Source organism: Pan troglodytes, chromosome 15 (genome assembly GCF_028858775.2).
Source record: "Pan troglodytes isolate AG18354 chromosome 15, NHGRI_mPanTro3-v2.0_pri, whole genome shotgun sequence".
NCBI lineage: Eukaryota > Metazoa > Chordata > Mammalia > Primates > Hominidae > Pan > Pan troglodytes.
Window position 1 is genome coordinate 71,830,783 of NC_072413.2, and position 18,213 is coordinate 71,848,995.

At 41.7% G+C, this 18,213-nt stretch overlaps 2 protein-coding genes across 19 annotated transcripts in view; both read left to right on the plus strand.

The window, feature by feature from the left end:
* The window catches only part of PTGR2 (prostaglandin reductase 2), a 35,245-nt gene extending 20,590 nt beyond the window's left edge, over positions 1 to 14,655 (plus strand). For 6 of the 16 annotated variants that reach the window (XM_001154481.7, XM_001154544.7, XM_054666702.2 and 3 more), the window contains 7 exons: positions 1,698 to 1,889; positions 4,680 to 4,850; positions 6,778 to 6,987; positions 7,747 to 7,868; positions 8,977 to 9,064; positions 10,162 to 10,201; positions 11,842 to 13,204. In XM_001154481.7, the coding sequence (XP_001154481.1) occupies positions 1,698 to 1,889; positions 4,680 to 4,850; positions 6,778 to 6,987; positions 7,747 to 7,868; positions 8,977 to 9,064; positions 10,162 to 10,201; positions 11,842 to 11,918 (900 nt within the window). In that variant the 3' untranslated portion in view covers positions 11,919 to 13,204. Of the gene's footprint in view, positions 1 to 1,697; positions 1,890 to 4,679; positions 4,851 to 6,777; positions 6,988 to 7,746; positions 7,869 to 8,976; positions 9,065 to 10,161; positions 10,480 to 11,841; positions 13,205 to 13,512 lie in introns of those variants that run through there. The other 10 variants (XM_054666704.1, XM_063793705.1, XM_054666705.2 and 7 more) reach the window with 5 other exon arrangements.
* ZNF410 (zinc finger protein 410) overlaps positions 14,435 to 18,213 on the plus strand; it is a 45,881-nt gene continuing 42,102 nt past the window's right edge. Inside the window, exon 1 of one of the 3 annotated variants that reach the window (XM_063792685.1) lies at positions 14,435 to 14,655. The gene's annotated coding sequence lies outside the window, so the exon portion shown is untranslated. The remainder of the gene's footprint in view (positions 14,656 to 18,213) is intronic. The other 2 variants (XM_063792684.1, NM_001246558.1) reach the window with 2 other exon arrangements.

Consider the following 18,213-nt stretch of genomic DNA (forward strand, 5'->3'; position numbering starts at 1 on the left):
TATTTCCACTGGGGAGACAGAATTGCTAGCCCAAAAGAAATCAAGTTTTATGGTGTATATGTTGCTAGTTTGTTTTCCATAAAAAATAATTTTATAATATCAGCAACATGTGAGTGTAACCTAATTGGCCACAATCCTTTGAAACCATCAAAACACTATTTTGTATTATTTTTTGCTAGTATAATGTGTATAATATTACTTCAATTTCCTTAAGTAATTCTTTTAAATTTTTAGCTTTATTCACTAGCATACATTTCATGCATTTAAATGTACAATTCAGTGAATTTTGGAATACTCACAGAGCTTTGCAACTGTCACCTCAGTTTTTTAATTTTTTATTTAAAAACAAATTTATTGACAAATAAAAATTGTTGCCAGGCATGGTGGCTCACACCTGTAATCCCAGCAGTTTGGGAGGCCAAGGCCAGCGGATCAACGAGGTCAGGAGTTCGAGACCAGCCTGGCCAATATGGCGAAACTCCGTCTCTACTAAAAATACAAAAATTAGCCAGGTGTGGTGGTGCGTGCCTGTAGTCCCAGCTATGCGGGAGGCTGAGGCAGAAGAATCGCTTGAACCCAGGAAGTGGAGGTTGCACTGAGCCCAGATCATACCACTACACTCCAGCCTGGGTGACAGACTCCATCTCAAAAAAAAAAAAAAATTTTTTTAATGGTGTACAACATGATGTTTTGAAATGTTTACAGGCCAGGCGTGGTGGCTCATGCCAGTAATCCCAGCACTTTGAGAGGCTGCGGGCGGTACACCTGAGGTTGGGAGTTCGAGACCAGCCTGACCAACATGGAGAAACCACATCTCTACTAAAAATACAAAAGTAGCCAGGCATGGTGGCACATGCCTCTAATCCCAGCTACTCGGGAGGCTGAGGCAGGAGAATCGCTTGAACCCAGGAGGCAGAGGTTGCAGTGAGCCTAGATCGCATCATTGTACTCCAGCCTGGGCAAAGAGAGCGAAACTCCATGTCAAAAAAAAGAAAAAGAAAAAAGAAATATGTTTATATTGTGCAGTGGCTATATCATGCTAACATGCTAATTAACATGGATTATATCACATACTTATTGTTTGTGGTGAGAACACTTAGAATCTACCCTCATGGCAAGTTTCTTTTTTTCTTTTCTTTTCTTTTTTTTTTTGAGACGGAGTTTCGCTCTTGTTGCCCAGGCTGGATGGAGTACAGTGGTGCAATCTTGGCTCACTGCAACCTCCACCTCCCGAGTTCAAGTGATTCTTCTGCCTCAGCCTCCTGAGTAGCTGGGATTACAGGCACCCGCCATCATGCCTGGCTAATTTTTGTATTTTTGTAGAGATGAGGTTTCACCATGTTGGCCAGGCTGTTCTTGAACTCCTGACCTCAAGTGATCTGCCCGCCTCAGCCTCACAAAGTGCTAGGATTATAGGCCTGAGCCACCGTTCCCAGCCAGTGACAATTTTCAAGTATACAATACATTGTTAGCCACTGTTCCCAGCCAGTGGCAATTTTCAAGCATATAATACATTGTTATTAACTATAGTCACTATGTTGTTTCAGGTCTTATGTTTAAGTCTTGAATGTATTTTGAGTTGATTTTTGTGTATTGTATGCAATATATTACTCATTATATACTTTTAGTCATTGGGTAAATTAGTAGAGTGGTTTGACATTATTGGATAAAATTATCTGAATGTTTTCTTTTTTCAGCGTTGTAGAATGAATGAAGACACTGGCACTGATTATATAACACCTTGGCAGCTATCTCAAGTCGTTGATGGTGGAGGTATTGGAATTATAGAAGAAAGCAAACACACAAATTTGACTAAAGGCGATTTTGTGACTTCTTTCTATTGGCCCTGGCAAACCAAGGTTATTCTGGATGGAAATAGCCTTGAAAAGGTGATATATATATGAACGTATCTGATTTTTTTTCCCCGTATAATTCTTACTTTGTGCATTTGATATTCAGTTGTGTTTGTAATCAGGGAAAAATAAAAGCATATATTTTCTTTTAGCTAGCTGCCAAAATGTGGAAAGCCTTTGTTCCTTTTCCACTGTTAGCTGTGTAGGGAAGTTTAAATTGCCCTTCTGAAGGTTTGATAATTGAGCCTGCTAAAATAAACTGACAATAAACAGATTAACAGGAGAAAAACCATTTTAATTCATGTATGTGCACTGGAGCCTCACAGAAGAATAGGAGACTCAAAGGAGGGACCAGATGGTTGAAGGTTTTTTTTGTTTGTTTCTTTGCTTGTTTGTTTGTTTTAGAGATGGGTTGTCACTGTGTTGCCCCGGCTGGTCTCAAACTCCTAGGCTCAAGCAATCCTCCCACCTCAGCCTCCCAAAGTGCTGAGATTACAGGTGTGAGCTTGAAGTTTTTATAGCTAAAGGAATAGGGCTTGAGGCTTTTGGGGGAAATGGCAACAAAAAGGGAAAGGGGAGGAATTGCATGGTAAACAAAGGTTATCTTATTGTAGATAAAGTCTCTCAGGTAATAAAAGTTGTTTCAGAGCAGCTGCCAAAAGAATAGGTAATAGCCTGACTGGGTCTGCTAATGACTTTATTTATTTAGAGACGGCGTCTCACTCTGTCACCCAGGCTGGAGTGATCTTGGCTCACTGCAACCTCTGCCTCCTGGGTTCAAGTGATCTTCCCACCTCAGTCTCCCGAGTAGCTGGGATTACAGGTGTGCACCACCACGCCCAGCTAATTTTTTGTATTTTTAGTAGAGATGGGGTTTTGCCATGTTGGCCAGGCTGTTCTCAAACTCCTGACCTCAAGTGATCTGTCTGCCTTGGTCTCCCAAAGTGCTGGGATTACAGGCGTGAGTCACTGCACCCAGCCATTTTTATTAAACTTGTTGTAGAAACAAGAGTCTCACCATGTTGCCCAGGCTGGTCTTGAACTCCTGGCCTCAACCGATCCTCCCGCCTCAGCCCCACAAAGTGCTGGGATTACAGGTGTGAACCACTGTGCCCAGCCTTAATGGTACATTTTAAGCATTAGTAATGAGAACTGTTGGAGTTTGAGTTGATTTTTTTTTTTTTTCAAGACAGAGTCTTGCTCTGTTGCCCAGGCTGGAGCGCAGTGGCGCGATCTCGGCTCACTTCAACCTCTGCCACCTGGGTTCAAGCGATTCTCCTGCCTCAGCCACCTGGGTAGCTGGGATTACAGGCGCCTACCACCATGGCTGGCTAATTTTTGTATTTTTAGTAGAGATGGGATTTCAGCATCTTGGCCAGGGTGGTGTTGAACGCCTGACCTCATGATCCACCCGCCTTGGCCTCCCAAAGTGCTGGGATTACAGGCATGAGCCACTGTACCCGGCCTGAGTTGATATTTATAGGTACATGTTTATGTTGGAATTGCTCAGAGACTTAAAGATCTTCCATTGTTGCCAAGTATTTTTCTGTTAAGCATTTCCTTTTTTTTTTTTTTTTCCATACTTGGGGCATTAACAAGAAAGAATATTTTGTCTCTTACATGGGAATTTTTTTAAAAGTTTCTTTTTTTTTTTTTTTTTTGAGATGGAGTCTTGCTTTGTCGCCCAGGCTGGAGTGCAGTGGCACAGTCTTGGCTCACTGTAACCTCCACCTCCCAGGTTCAAACAATTCTCTGCCTCAGCCTCCTGAGTAGCTGGGTTTTGGGCACCCACCACCACACCTGGCTAATTTTTTGTATTTTTAGTAGAGACGGGGTTTCACCATTTTGGCCAGGCTGGTCTTGAACTCCTGACCACATGATCCACCCACCTCAGCCTCCTTAAGTACTGGGATTACAGGCGTGAGCCACCGCACCCGGCCTTAAAGTTTCTTTAATATAAAGAGAAGTAATACCGTTTTTTACTCTTTACAAATAAAGTATAGAATTTTAGCAAGACTGATGAATGGTTTACTCTTCTATAAACCATATTGGGTTATTTATTATACTGATGGACTGCCATAACAGAATACTACAGGCTGGGTGGTTTAAACAACAGAAATTTATTTTCTCACAGTTCTGGAAGCTAGAAGTCCAAGATCAGAGTTCTGGAAAATTTGGTTTCTGGTGAGGCCCCTCCTCCTGGATTGCAGATGGCCGCCTTCTTGCTGTGTCCTCAGGCAGTCTTTCCTCTGTAGGTGTGCAGAGAGATAGATCTTGTTTCTTCTTCTTCTAAGGACATAAGTCCCTTTTTTTTTTTTTTTTTTTGAGATGAAGTCTAACTCTGTCGCCCAGGCTGGAGTGCAGTGGCATGATCTCAGCTCACTGCAACCTCCTGGGTTCAAGCGATTCTCCTGCCTCAGCCTCCTGAGTAGCTGGGATTACAGGCGCATGCCACCATGCCTTGCTAATTTTTTGTATTTTTAGTAGAGATGGGGTTTCGCCATGTTGGCTAGGCTGGTCTCGAACTCCTGGTCTCAGGTGATCCGCCTGCCTCAGTCTCCCAAAGTGCTGGGATTACAGATGTGAGCCACTGTGCCCGGCCTGGACACAAGTCTTGTTGGACTAGGACCCCACCTTTATGTCCTCATTCAATCCTAAATGTCTCCTTTAAGTCCCTATCTCCAAATAAAGTCACACTGGGGCTTAGGGCTTTACTATATAAATGTTGTGGGGACGCAATTCAGTCCATAACACGTTGTCTCTACTTTGTTGTCTCAAAACAGGAATTCCTAGTATTATTTTTAAAGGGTATATATTTTATTTTAGGTAGACCCACAACTTGTGGATGGACACCTTTCATATTTTCTTGGAGCTATAGGTATGCCTGGTTTGACTTCCTTGATTGGGATACAGGAAAAAGGTCATATAACTGCTGGATCTAATAAGACAATGGTTGTCAGTGGGGCCGCAGGTGCCTGTGGATCTGTGGCTGGGCAGGTAAACTTTCTGAGAATTATTTGATTTTCTGATTATTTGACGATTGTTATAATTCATAATTGAAATTCCGGATATATGTATACCATTAAAAATATAAAATTGGATAAATTTTTTTTTTCTTTTTTGAGACAAAGTCTCCAGGCTGGAGTGCAGTGGCGCAATCTTGGCTCACTGCAACCTCCGCCTCCTGGGTTCAAGAGATTCTCATGCCTTAGCCTCTAGAGTAGCTGGGACTACAGGTATGTGCCATCACACCTGGCTAATTTTTGTATTTTTAGTAGAGATGGGGTTTTGCCATGTTGGCCAGGCTGTTCTCGAACTCCTGGCCTCAAGAGATCCACCTGCTTCGGCCTCCCAAAGTTCTGGGATTATAGGTGTGAGCTACCACGCCCAGCCAAAATTGAATAAATTTATAATGACTTTCACACGTTTCTTGTAGAAATGGTTTTTTTTTTTTTACCTACTTAGACTCTCTTACTAACAGTATGAAAAATGTAGATTTTAGTGTCTTATTCTCTGTTAACCAAAAGGAGATATAGTAAATGCTAAAGCTTTGCTTTCATTATTATAAGGAAGAGAATGATAGAGAAGCTGTTTGGAATTGCATGAATTAAAAGTCAAACTCACATTTTAAATTAATATCCTCAAATAAGAAACCACTTATTGAATTCTAGAAGTGTAAACATTTTGATAGAATTTTATGAAGTCGGCCTGGCACAGTGGCTCATGCCTGCAATCCCAGTGCTTTGGGAGGCCAACTTGGCAGGATTACTTGAGGAAAGGAGCTCAAGACCAGCCTGGGCAACATAGTAAGACTCTTCAGTAAATAAATTAGCCCAGCGTGGTGGCACGCCTGTTGTCCTAACTACTTGAGAGGCTGAGGCAGGAAGAGTACTTCAGCCCAGGAGTTCGAAGTTACAGTGAGCTATGATTGCACCACTGTACTCCAGCCTGGGTGACAGACCCTGTTTCTTTAAAAAAACAAAAAAAGAATCTTATAAAAGTACATCCTTTTATAAATAATAGCCTTTATAGGTTGAAACCATTGAAAACAAACATTGTGTCCGAGCTGTGATTTTAGTTCGCCACAAGCTTGAAAAATAATGAATTGCACGTGATGTTTTGGGTCTGATTATTTATTCCTTTTATGAAATCAGATTTAATTTGCGAAATTTTATTTTTTTAAATTTAATTATTATTCTTTGATTTTATATTTTTCAATGAGTGAAAGCCAAAAATTGTGAGATTTTAACATTTAAACTACCTATGGTCCCCAACTTATGATGGTTCTACTTTACAATGATGCAAAAGCCCTATGCATTCAGTGGAAGCCATACTTTGAATTTTGAATTTTGGTCTTTTCCCAGGCTAGCGATATCAGTATGACACTCTCTCGAGATGCTGGGCAGCGGCAACAAGCTGTAGCTCCTGGTCAGCCACCGTATGTGGCTGAACAACTCCGTGAATCACGCCCAGCTGGAGTGGATGTTTATTTTGACAATGACCATAAGGGTAAACAACTGGTTCTCTACGGTGTACTGTGTTGCCAGATGATTTTGCCCAGCCATAAGTGTTCTGAGCATGTTTTAGGTAGGCTAGGCTAAGCTATGATGTTCAGTAGGTTAGGTATATTAAATGCATTTTTTGCTTAGGATATTTTCAACTAATGATGGTTTTATTGGGACATATCCCTATCATAAGTTGAGGAACAGAAGTCTACCTTTGTTCAATTTTAATAATTTTTTTTAGGATGACATTGTCTGCCCTCAGTTCTTTTAGTTTCAAATTACTTTTCATTAAAAGCAGCGTAATCTAACCTTAATTGTAATGAACACTGTCATATACCTGTAATATCTTGTATACTTGTACATTTTTACATTTAAATGTGACAATATAAAGCCATTTAATCTTCAAATTTCCCCCCTAGATTGGCCATTTCTTAGGTTGTTCCAGAGTGGTGGGAATTTGTGGAACACATGAGAAATGCATCCTCTTGACCTCAGAACTGGGCTTTGATGCTGCAATTAATTATAAAAAAGACAATGTGGCAGAACAGCTCCGTGAATCATGCCCAGCTGGAGTGGATGTTTATTTTGACAATGTTGGTGGTAACATCAGTGATACAGTGATAAGTCAGGTTGTTTGCTGATTTCTATAACAAATTTGAATACTGCACTTTATATGTTGTGATATCTTTTTACCTAATACTGAGAAAAAAAATTATAAAATTGGAGGGATTATTGTGACTTAATGTGATGATCAGTATTGTATTTAAGTGATACAAAAGAGCTTGCTGATACCTACTTCCATTTACTTGCAGATTTGTACTATGAACTTCAATTTCAGTTATTTGCTACCAATATTATATTTTTCACTTTTGGTTTATTTTTGTGAAAAATTACAGTTGCATTGTTGAAATGCTGAAGCTCTGACCCCTAACTCACCACTGACCAACTCACAGCCATGGCCCCAGACCTTGCGTAGAGAATGGGTTTCATAGGCTGCATGTATTTATGCATATTTACTAACAATATTATAAAATATCAACATGAGGTATTAACACTACATAGTCCTTTGCTGCATCTAAAATTATTTGCAGTTGAGATTATTAAATTATTTAAATCCAAAAAAATACAGTTCTACCACTAATAAGTAGCAACAACAACTAATGTAATTCTTTTGCTGATTACCAACCATTTATTTGCCTCTGTGTTCCTTTGGAATGTAATTATTTCTAGCTAGTTAAAATTCTTAAATACCTCTAACAGGTAAATTAAAAAAAAAATCGAACTAGTTGACAAAAAGGATTAAATAGTCAAGGAGGCTTCCATTATGGCAGCCATAAAATCAGTAAACATAGGAAAGGGATATTTTATCATTATTTTTCTCTGTGCAGATGAATGAGAACAGCCACATCATCCTGTGTGGTCAAATTTCTCAGTACAACAAAGATGTGCCTTATCCTCCCCCGCTATCCCCTGCTATAGAGGCAATCCAGAAAGAAAGAAACATCACAAGGTGTGTTCTTCCTCTTTGCCCTTATTACCAGGTTCATGGGGTTTTAAATATCATAGATGTGTATGAAATCTATTGTTCTTCATAGACACTTTTTCTTTATTAAATAAAACTTTAGGTCGGGCATAGTGGCTTATGCCTGTAATCCTAGCACTTTGGGATGCCGAGACGGGTGGATTGCTTGAGGCCAGGAGTTCAAAACTAGCCTGGCCAACATGGTGAAACCCCTTCTCTACTAAAAATACAAAAAATTAGCCGGGTGTAGTGATGGGCGCCTGTAATCCCAGCTACTTGGGAGGCTGAGGCAGGAGAATCACTTGAACCTGGGAGGTGGAGGTTGCAGTGAGCCAAAATCATGCCACTGCACTCCATCCAGCCTGGGCAATGAAAACGAAACTCCATCTCAAAAAAACAAAACAAACAAACAAACAAAAAACCTTTAAAATACACATTTTTTAAGCTGGTTCAATATTTAGGTTCTGGCTAACTAGCTACCTGAAAACTGATAGTTATTGGCTTTGACTGGCCTGGGTTAGGTCACATGAGGGTCGAGAAAGGATGTTACCCACAAAGGAAAAATTCACAGTGCTATTAACAAATGGGGTTGTAGATACTGGGCAGACAAAAATTATTATTATTTGAGATGGAGTCTCGCTCAGCCGCCCAGGCTGGAGTACAGTGGCGCGATCGCAGCTCACTAAAACCACCGTCTCCCAGGTTCAAGCGATTCTCCTGTCTCAGCCTCCCGAGTAGCTGGGACTACAGGCGCTCACTACCATGCCCGGCTAATTTTTTTGTATTTTTAGTAGAGACGGGGGTTTCACCGTGTTGGCCAGGCTGGTCTTGAACTCCTGACCTCAGGTGATCATCCCACCTCCGCCTCCCAAAGTGTTAGGATTACAGGCGTGAGCCACTGCGCCCGGCAACAAAAATTATTAATAGAAGTCTACATTTACACCTGTAACTATGCATAAAACTATCTGATCAGACTCAATGTGTTATGTCCTAATATTTTAAGGATTAACAGATATTAGAATTCTGGAATGGTTTGATCTTGGAATACCACTCCCGTTATATTCTCTGATCATTATCCTTTTCTTCCTCACTGCAGGGAAAGATTTCTGGTATTAAATTATAAAGACAAATTTGAGCCTGGCATTCTACAGCTGAGTCAGTGGTTTAAAGAAGGAAAGCTAAAGGTAGAACTTCTATTCTTTATCAATATAATTCTTCCTGCTACTTGATATAATTTTGCATTATTTAAATGTACTATAGCAAACATACTAGTTTCATTATAAAAATTCCTACAAAAGAAAAGTATGCTGAATATTATAAATTAACTCTACCTCCCAGGTGAGTATAACCTCCTGATTAACAAACCCTTGTTATTCCCTTTATCTAAAATTTTTTAGCTTTACTTTCCATAGATTATATTACAAAATCATTAGGTTTTCCCCCAAATGTAAAATTGTTATGTTTATTAATTTAACAAATATTTATGGGATGCTACTATGTGTTAGAAGCTGTGCTTTCTCAAAAATAATGTGAGCATCTCCTGATGCTTATACCACCATACTTCTTCCCTGTCCTCCCTGGACATTCTAATGTATGTCTTAGTTGTTGATTGAAAATCAGGAGTTATTAATCTGGGCTTCAGACATACTGGCCTAGGCTATTTTTTTTTTTTTTTTTTTTTTTTGAGACGGAGTCTCACTTTGTCACCCAGGCTGTAGTGCAGTGGCGCAATCTCGGCTCACTGCAACCTCTGCCTCCTAGGTTCAAGCGATTCTTCTGCTTCAGCCTCCCGAGTAGCTGGGATTACAGGCACATGCCACTCGCTCAGCTAATTTTTGTATTTTTAGTAGAGATGGGGTTTCACCATGTTGGCCAGGCTGGTCTCAAACTCCTGACCTCAAGTGTTCTGCCCATCCAGCCTCCCAAAGTGCTGGGATTACAGTTGTGAACCAGTGCACCTGGACTGGCCTAGGCTATTCTTGAAACCTGCAAATGATAGGCAAAGTTGTACCTTTGTGTGCTTCTGTACTTTTCTTTTTCTGTTTTAGAGTGTATAGCTTGTGATCTGTTACTAATTGAAGAGATTAAACAACGGGAAAATAGGATATTACTTTAAAAAATCAATTGATAGGAAGCTTTTCTGGGCTACCTACATGAAATAAAGAATATCTATTTTTAGACAAAGTGCTAAATAGTATTGCTGCCTTTTGTAAGTATGGAAACTATCATATAGAAACATTGAAGTTTAAAGACTATTAAATCTAGCTATTTTGATTTACAGATTAAAGAGACGGTAATAAATGGGTTGGAAAACATGGGAGGTAAGATGAATGTAGACTTATTATATACACATGCTCAGCACACAAAGATAAAGTCTCTTTATTTTTATTTATTTATTTTTGAGACGGAGTCTTGCTCTGTTGGCCAGGCTGGAGTGTAGTGGCATGATCTCAGCTCACTGCAAGCTCCGCCTTCCAGGCTCACGCCATTCTTCTGCCTCAGCCTCCCAAGTAGCTGGGACTACAGGCGCCTGCCACCACGCCTGGCTAATTTTTTGTATTTTTAGTAGAGACGGGGTTTCACTGTCTTAGCCAGGATGGTATCGATCTCCTGACCTCGTGATCTGCCTGCCTCGGCCTCCCAAAGTGCTGGGATTACAAGCGTGAGCCACCACGCCTGGCTTTTTTTTTTTTTTTTTTTTTTTGAGATGGAGTCTTGCTCTGTCTCCCAGGCTGGAGTGCAGTGGTATGATCTTGGCTCACTGCAACCTCCATCTCCCGAGATCAAGCAATTCTCCTGCCTCAGTCTACCAAGTAGCTGGGACTACAGGCGTGCACTGGTATGCCTGGCTAATTTTTGTATTTTTAGTAGAGACAGGGTTTCAACATATTGGCCAGGCTGGTCTTGAACTCCTGAATTCAAGTGATTTGCCTGCCTCGGCCTCTCAAAGTGCTGGGATTACAGGCGTGAGCCACTGCACAGGCCAAAGTCTTTTATCTTTTAATGCTACCTCTCTGGCCTCCCCTTCCCTGCCCTTCCCTCCCCTCACCTCCCTTTTTTTTTTTTTTTTTTTTTTTTTAAAGAGATGATCTTGCTCTGTTGCCCAGGCTGGAGTGCAGTGGCATGATCATAGCTAACTGTAACTTATGAACCCATGGGCTCAAGCAATCCTCTCACCAGAGTAGCTGGGACTACAATTACCTGCCACTATGCCCAGCCTTTTTTTTTTTAATTTTCCATAGAAACAGGGTCTCACTATATTGTCCAGGCAACTCCTGGCCTCAAATGATCCTTCTGCCTCAGCCTCCCAAAGTGCTGGAATTTACAGGTGTGAGTGCCTAGCCCTTTTTTTAATTTTTGAGACAGGGCCATGCTGTGTCACCCGGGCTGGAGTGCAGTGGTGCGATCATGGCTCACTGCAGCCTCTACCTCCCAGGTTCAGGTGATGCTCCCACCTTAGCCCCCCGAGTAGCTGGGACTACAGGCACACACCACCACTCCCAGCTGATTTTTGTATTTTTAGTAGAGATGGATGGGGTTTCACCATGTTGGTCAGGCTGGTCTTAAACTCCTGACTTCAAGTGATCCACCCACCTTGGCCTCCCAAAGTGCTGGGATTACAGTCGTGAGGCCCCATGCCCGGCCTTCACTCACATTTTATTCCCATATTTTTTTTGCCTCTAGTCTTCAGATACTGTAAACAGTGAACATTGATGTGCATACCAGTTAGATACCAATTAAATCTTTCCAGTATGGGCAAAACATTTTTTTAAGATGTTAATTGGGTTAGTTTGTGTATAACTTTTTACTTGAGATTTCTTTTCATGACCATTTTCTTCTATGCTTAATATTCAAAATCATTGAAAAAGTTATTTAACATAATTTTATATGTTGTACCTTTTGGAAACAAGTATGATAGTGACATTTATCTTTTCAGATAACCTACTTTCTCTTTTTCCAGCTGCATTCCAGTCCATGATGACAGGAGGTAACATTGGAAAGCAGATAGTTTGCATTTCAGAAGAAATCTCTTTGTAATTGCTGTAAATGTCATCAAGGCAATCATAGATTTCTTTTCCATTTTGCATATTTTCAAAGATATGTTAAAAAATCCTTAGACTATACATAGCTCTTGATTTAAATGTGATCATAGGTGTTATTTTTAGTTGCATAGGGGATTTGATACAATCATTAATGGATCATACACAATAGGTTTTTAAAAATTAATAACTTTTAGTAATTACTTTTATTAATTTAAAATAGAACGCTTGAGAGGCACTTTGTAAAGATTTGTTGAACTGGAAACGTTTTACATGATCTGATACAACCATTAATGAATCATACACAATAGGTTTTTTAAAATTAATATTAATAACTTTTATTAATTTAAAATAGAATGCTTAAAATAAAATAGAGTGCTTGAGAGGCACTTAGTAAAGATTTGTTGAACTGGAAATGTTTTACATGATTCTTAAACTGAAACTTGGTGTAAAAATAGAATTGAGATGGCCTTTTTTTCACATTGTAGACTGAAAAGAGACAATGGTATGATGTGTACATAGGGACTGGGGGCAGGATTGGGGGTTTCGGAGCTTGTGTAACAGTTTTTGGGATAGGAGACCAGCGGTTTTGGGTTGGGATTAGTATGGGAAGATAAATAACTTAGGTTGGTTAAGTTGACAAGATTTACTCCAGAGGATCATCTCTTTGTATTTGCCAAATAATTTACTGTATAGCCTAAAAACTCCATATATATTGAGAAAAGCATATGTTTATTTTAGGTTAGCAGGCACATACTGTCAAGTTGTAAAGATTGAGAGGGCAAACAGATGTAAACATCACTTGTAGGTGATTAAAAAGATTGACAGCCCGGCCTGATGTCTCAAGCCTGTAATCCTAGCACTTTGGGAGGCAGAGGCGGGCAGATCACTTGAGGTCAGGAGTTCGAGACCAGCCTGGCCAACACGGTGAAACCCCATCTCTCTAAAAATACAAAAATTAGCTGGGCGTGGTGGCACACGCCTGTAATCCCAGCTACTCAGGAAGCTGAGGCTGGAGAATCATTTGAACCTGGGAGGGGGAGGTTGCCGTGAGCTGAGCTTGCACCATTGCACTCCAGCCTGGGCGACAAGAGTGAAATTCCATCTCAAAAAACAAAAGCAGATTGACAACAAAGACAGTTTCAGAAAATGACAGGACTGGGCAAATTAACAAATGTTTGTAAACATGAATGTTCAGGAACTACTGATGTACCTCAAAAGTTTGTTTTATTAATTGTACTCAACCCTCGCAGAACAGTAAAACTGAAGATTATTGTTTCTGAATGTTTTGGCTTATGATTGTCTACACACTGCCAATATACTTTTGTATGCAACATTTGTAATAAGTAGATTCAAACTGTGTTGGTAATCAGCCTCCCCAGTTTTCGTGAGTGGCCCTTTTTTGTTACTTTTCCTGGACCATTTCATCTCCTGAGGGGGTTTCACTTTTCTCTGTATGTTGCTAACTCCCAAATCTCCATCTGTATTTCTGACCTCTTTCTTGAGCACTGGACCTTTACCTCCAAGTAAATATCCTCAACTCTGGATTGCATCTTATACTCTGCTTTTTTCTTTTCTTTTTTTTTTTTGAGATGGAGTCTTGCTCAGTCGCCCGGCGTGCAGCGGCATGATCTCGGCTCACTGCAACCTCCGCCTCCCGGGTTCAAGCGATTCTCCTGCCTCAGCCTCCCGAGTAGCTAGGATTACAGGCGCGTGCCACCACGCCCGGCTAATTTTTGTGTTTTTAGTAGAGACGGGTTTTCACGGCGTTAGCCAGGATGGTCTCGATCTCCTGACCTCGTGATCCGCCCACCTTAGCCTCCCAAAGTGCTGGGATTAAAGGCGTGAGCCACGGAGTCCGGCCTACTCTGCTTTTCTAAAGTGGAATTATCTTCCTCTGAAATGTTTCTCCTTTATTTTAAATCACCATTAGTAATTTGTGTACCCAAACCTGTCATCAAGGCTTATCTTTAACCTTGAAAATGCCTTTTTAAAGAGAACTCCTTTAATTCCCACGGTTGAGTCTCTCATTCTTCCGCACGCAAATATTTTAAAATAAGTAATTTCAAGAAGTCAGTCAAACTCACAAAGCTTTAACAAGGTGGCATCCAGCTTGGAAGTCAAGTGTTCAAGCCCGCAGTCGGGACATCCAAGAGCTCTTTACATCTTAATTACAACACGGAACCCAGACTCACTGCATACCCCGTCCCGTATATAATGCAAAACTTGATTCTGCAAGTTCCTTTCTCGGGCGGTGAAACTTCGAAGGTCCTCTCCATGGAGACCTTTGATAAATGTTTAAGCAGTGATCTTTTCTTTCTCGTTTGCCTCCATTGCAGCGCCTCCGCTGATGGGAAAAACTACTCCCTCCGCTACTGCGGGGTGGCAGTGACGTCAACGAATTAGCTGACCTGTTTTTTCGGGCTTCGTGGACATAGGAGTCCCGAAGGCCGAGAGTGAGTGAGTGAGTGGGAGCGGGGCGGCTGCGGCTCCTCCTGTCCGGGGCGGAGCCCTGCGTCGCGGGCCTGGGGAGGCCCCGCCAGCAGCCTTGACGTCTGGGTCCCGAGCAGTGCGGCAGCCACACGGCACTGAGGCGAGCGAGTGGGTGTGTGCGTGGGGGGTCAGCCAAACTTCCTGTCCCGCGCTCGAGCTGCTTCCGGCGGGAGCCGGAAGACGCTGTGTGTGGACGGAATTCGGGACCGACTTACGGCCGGCCGGCTTCCCGGAACTGGAAGGTGAGCTCCGAGGTGGGCCTGGCCACCCCTCCTCGGTTAGGTAGTACCCGAGAGGGCGGGGGCCAGTACCGGCTACTTGGGGCCTGGGGCCGAGTTCGCCCCGAGAGAGGAAACCGCCCTCCTTGGGCATCCCTCCTGGATCTGGCGGGCCCGGGAGCGGCCAGTCTGAAGCCCTGCGGCTTTGGCCCTTCCCCTCGCGGGTTTTTAGGGGCGATGTTCCTGCTCCTTTGCTTGGTTTTGGGGGTAGGGATATAGGAACAGATTGTCCTGAGAAAGCCAGAGTCAGCGAGTCCCCGGGGCGGGGGCTCTTGGACTGCACCCGCAGCCGGGGCCTGCCTACGGACCTTGGGGCCTTATTTCTGAGGCCTTTGTGGTGTGGGGTAGAGGATGCCAGGAGGCCTTGCCCTGAATGTTTCAGTCCAGAGCTACCCTCTCCTTTCATACCACTTACTTTCTGGGTCTGGAAAAGGGACAGCTGCCTACTCGGCTGGGCTGGGTCGCCCGTTTCTCCTTTGCCTGTCAGTTCGGGGGGCAGGAGTGTGTGGATTGTTTACGGCCTTCATACATTTCGTGTCGAATTTATTTTCTGAAGTTTCTCAAGATAATCCAATTTATTAAAGTTTATCCCACTTGATCATGAGGCTCAGAAATGCATTTAGGCACCATTTGGAAGTTAAATATTATTAACTTGGGACTTAAGAATTAGTACTTAGGTTGGAACGAAGGTCAACGCAGCATATTTGCAATAAAAAAAGAAACATAAAAAAAGAAACATTTGGAAATAAAGTCGGGCATTTTGTTAGGGAGTGAGAAATTGCACATGGTTTTTTCTTAGTGTGGTGCAGAGTAAAAGACAACTAAAGTAGCAGTCAGAAGTTTTAAGTTCTAGTTTTTTACGTTTTGCATCTAAGTAGATGTCTAATTTTTGGCAAGTTGCTGAATCTCTAGCTCTGGGGAGTTTTTCTGTAAACGAAGGGGTTTACCTTTAGGGCTATGACAATTTTTCCGAGGCACTGAACTTTGAGTAGAAGTGACATAAGCATTTCTTTGTTTTGGAAAGATAACTTGAATGGCTGCATAAAGGATGTATTGCAAAGAGGAATTTTAAACGCGGGGTGACCAGTTAGAGGCCTGTTTTAATAGTATAGTAGAAAGTTACTGAGAGACCTAAACAGGGCATTACAGTAGGGAACAGAGAACATTCTGGGAACAGAGAATCACGGGAATTATTTAAAAATGGAGAATGAGAGAGATTTAAAGACCTAGAATTTGCAGCTGAGTGGGAGGAAGATTGGGCGATCATTGAAATAGGTAATACAAGAAGAACAGGTTTGGTAAGGAAGATAATAATCTGGATTTTGGACATTGTTAGGTTTGAGATGCTGTTGGATATACATGTGGAGATACCTAGCAAGCAGTTAGAAATGAAGGTTTGGAGTTCAGAAGAGATGACTAGAGAAAAATGTAGGTATCATTTGTAGTGTCATTCATTCATTATACAAATATTTAGTACCTACCAGTTGCTTACTGGGAAGCTTGTATGGAAGCCCTTTAAGCTCATAGTAAACACATTAGAAGTGGGAAGTGACCGTTAATGGGCACAGGGTTTCCTTGTGAGGTGATGAAATGTTGTAAAATTGATCGTGGTTCTGCTTGTACAACTCTGAATAAACTAAAGATATTTTAATTGTACTCTTTAAATGAGTCAATAGTATGGTATGTGAACGATATCTTAGTGAAACTAATTTTTAAAAAAGATTTACATTGCAGTTTTGGAAATCTGTTGAGTAAGGAATTGGGAATAGGAATGTTTAATTGTGTATTTGCCGTTACACCTGTAGCTAATGTACATAGTACGTTGCTCTGTTAAAGATGAGATCCCCACAGTACACTTGATAAGATACTGAGTGCTCTAGTACAAATTCTTTTGAGTTCAGTTGCATATCTTAATGCGTCCTGCTATTTTTTATTTTATTCATACTGTACACATACAAATCATAAACTTGGACACAAAAATTGTATGGTAGTACTTAGTTATAATATGAATACCCAGTGCTTGAGAAAATGCTCGTGTTAATTTTTAAAGATTATTGAAGTGAAAACACTGAAATAAAAAGATGTCATAGATAACAAAAAGGACAGTAAATAGTTGTCTGGTTCCTCAGAGATTTTACAATCCTGGAATCTCAAAGTTGGAGGAACCTTAAGGATGACTTAAACAACAAACATCTGATAATTTCTTGGCTTGTTAAGACAAGCTGGAATTGGGGAAGAGGAATTCTTGTTTTTTTTGAGACAGCCTCCATTTGTTACCCAGGCTGGAGTGCAGTGGTGTGATCACTGCTCAGTGCAGCCTCGATCTCCTGGGCTAAAGCAATCCTCCTACTCAGCCTCCCTAGTAGCTAGGACCACAGGCATGTGCCACCATGTGATGCTAATTGAAAAATTTTTTTTTGTAGAAATAGAGTCTCACTGGCCGAGATCGCGCCACTGCACTCCAGCCTGCGTGACAGAGCGAGACTCAGTCTCAAAGAAAAAAAAAAAGAAATAGGGTCTCACTGTGTTGCCTAGGCTGAGAAAAGGAATTCTTAGGCCATGGAGATTCAGGGTCAAACCTAGAGAGATGTAATCACTATTCACGCCAGTGATTTCTGCATACTTCTGGTGTGGGTGGGAGTCCTGGCTTTGCAACTTAATAACTTGGTAATAAAGTAATATACTGAGCCTTGGTTCCTTCCTCTCTAAATAGAGGGATGGATAAACCATATGAAACTGTTGCAGTGCTTGAATAAGAAAAATATGTGTGGAAGAAAAGTCAGGGATTTATGATACTTTATGTGGGAAACTTGGAAGGAGCATTTCCATTTATATCTTGTAAGTGGTTTTTTTTTTTTTTTTTTTTTTCCGACACAGAGTCTTGCTCTGTCGCCCGGGCTGGAGTACAGTGGAGCGATCTCGGCTCACTGCAATCTCCACCTCCTAGGTCCAAGCGATTCCCCTACCTCAGCCTCCTGAGTAGCTGGGTCTGCAGGCACATGCCACCACACCTAGCTAATTTTTTGTATTTTAGTTGAGACGGGGTTGTACCATGTTGGCCAGGATGGTCTCAATCTCCTGACCTCGTGTTCCGCCTGGCTCGGCCTCCCAAAATGCTGGGATTACAGGCGTGAGCCACTGCTCCCGGCCTAAATGGTTACTTTTTTACAATGAAAAATGAGGATTTCAGGCAGCTTAGAAAGAGAGAGGGAGAAACCAACAGGACAAAAAAACATTTATTCAGTTACTTTTTTTTTTTTTTTGAGATGGAGTCTTGCTCTGTCGCCCAGGCTGGAGTACAGTGACGCAGTCTTAGCTCACTGCAACCTCCATCTCTCGGGTTCAAGCGATTCTCCTGCCACAGCCTCCCGAGTAGCTGGGATTACAGGCACCCGCCACATGCCCGGCTAATTTTTGTATTTTTAGTAGAGACGGGGTTTCGCCATATTGGCCAGGCTGATCTTGAACTCCTGACCTCAGGTGACCCACCCGCCTCGGCCTCCCAAAGTGCTGGGTTTACAG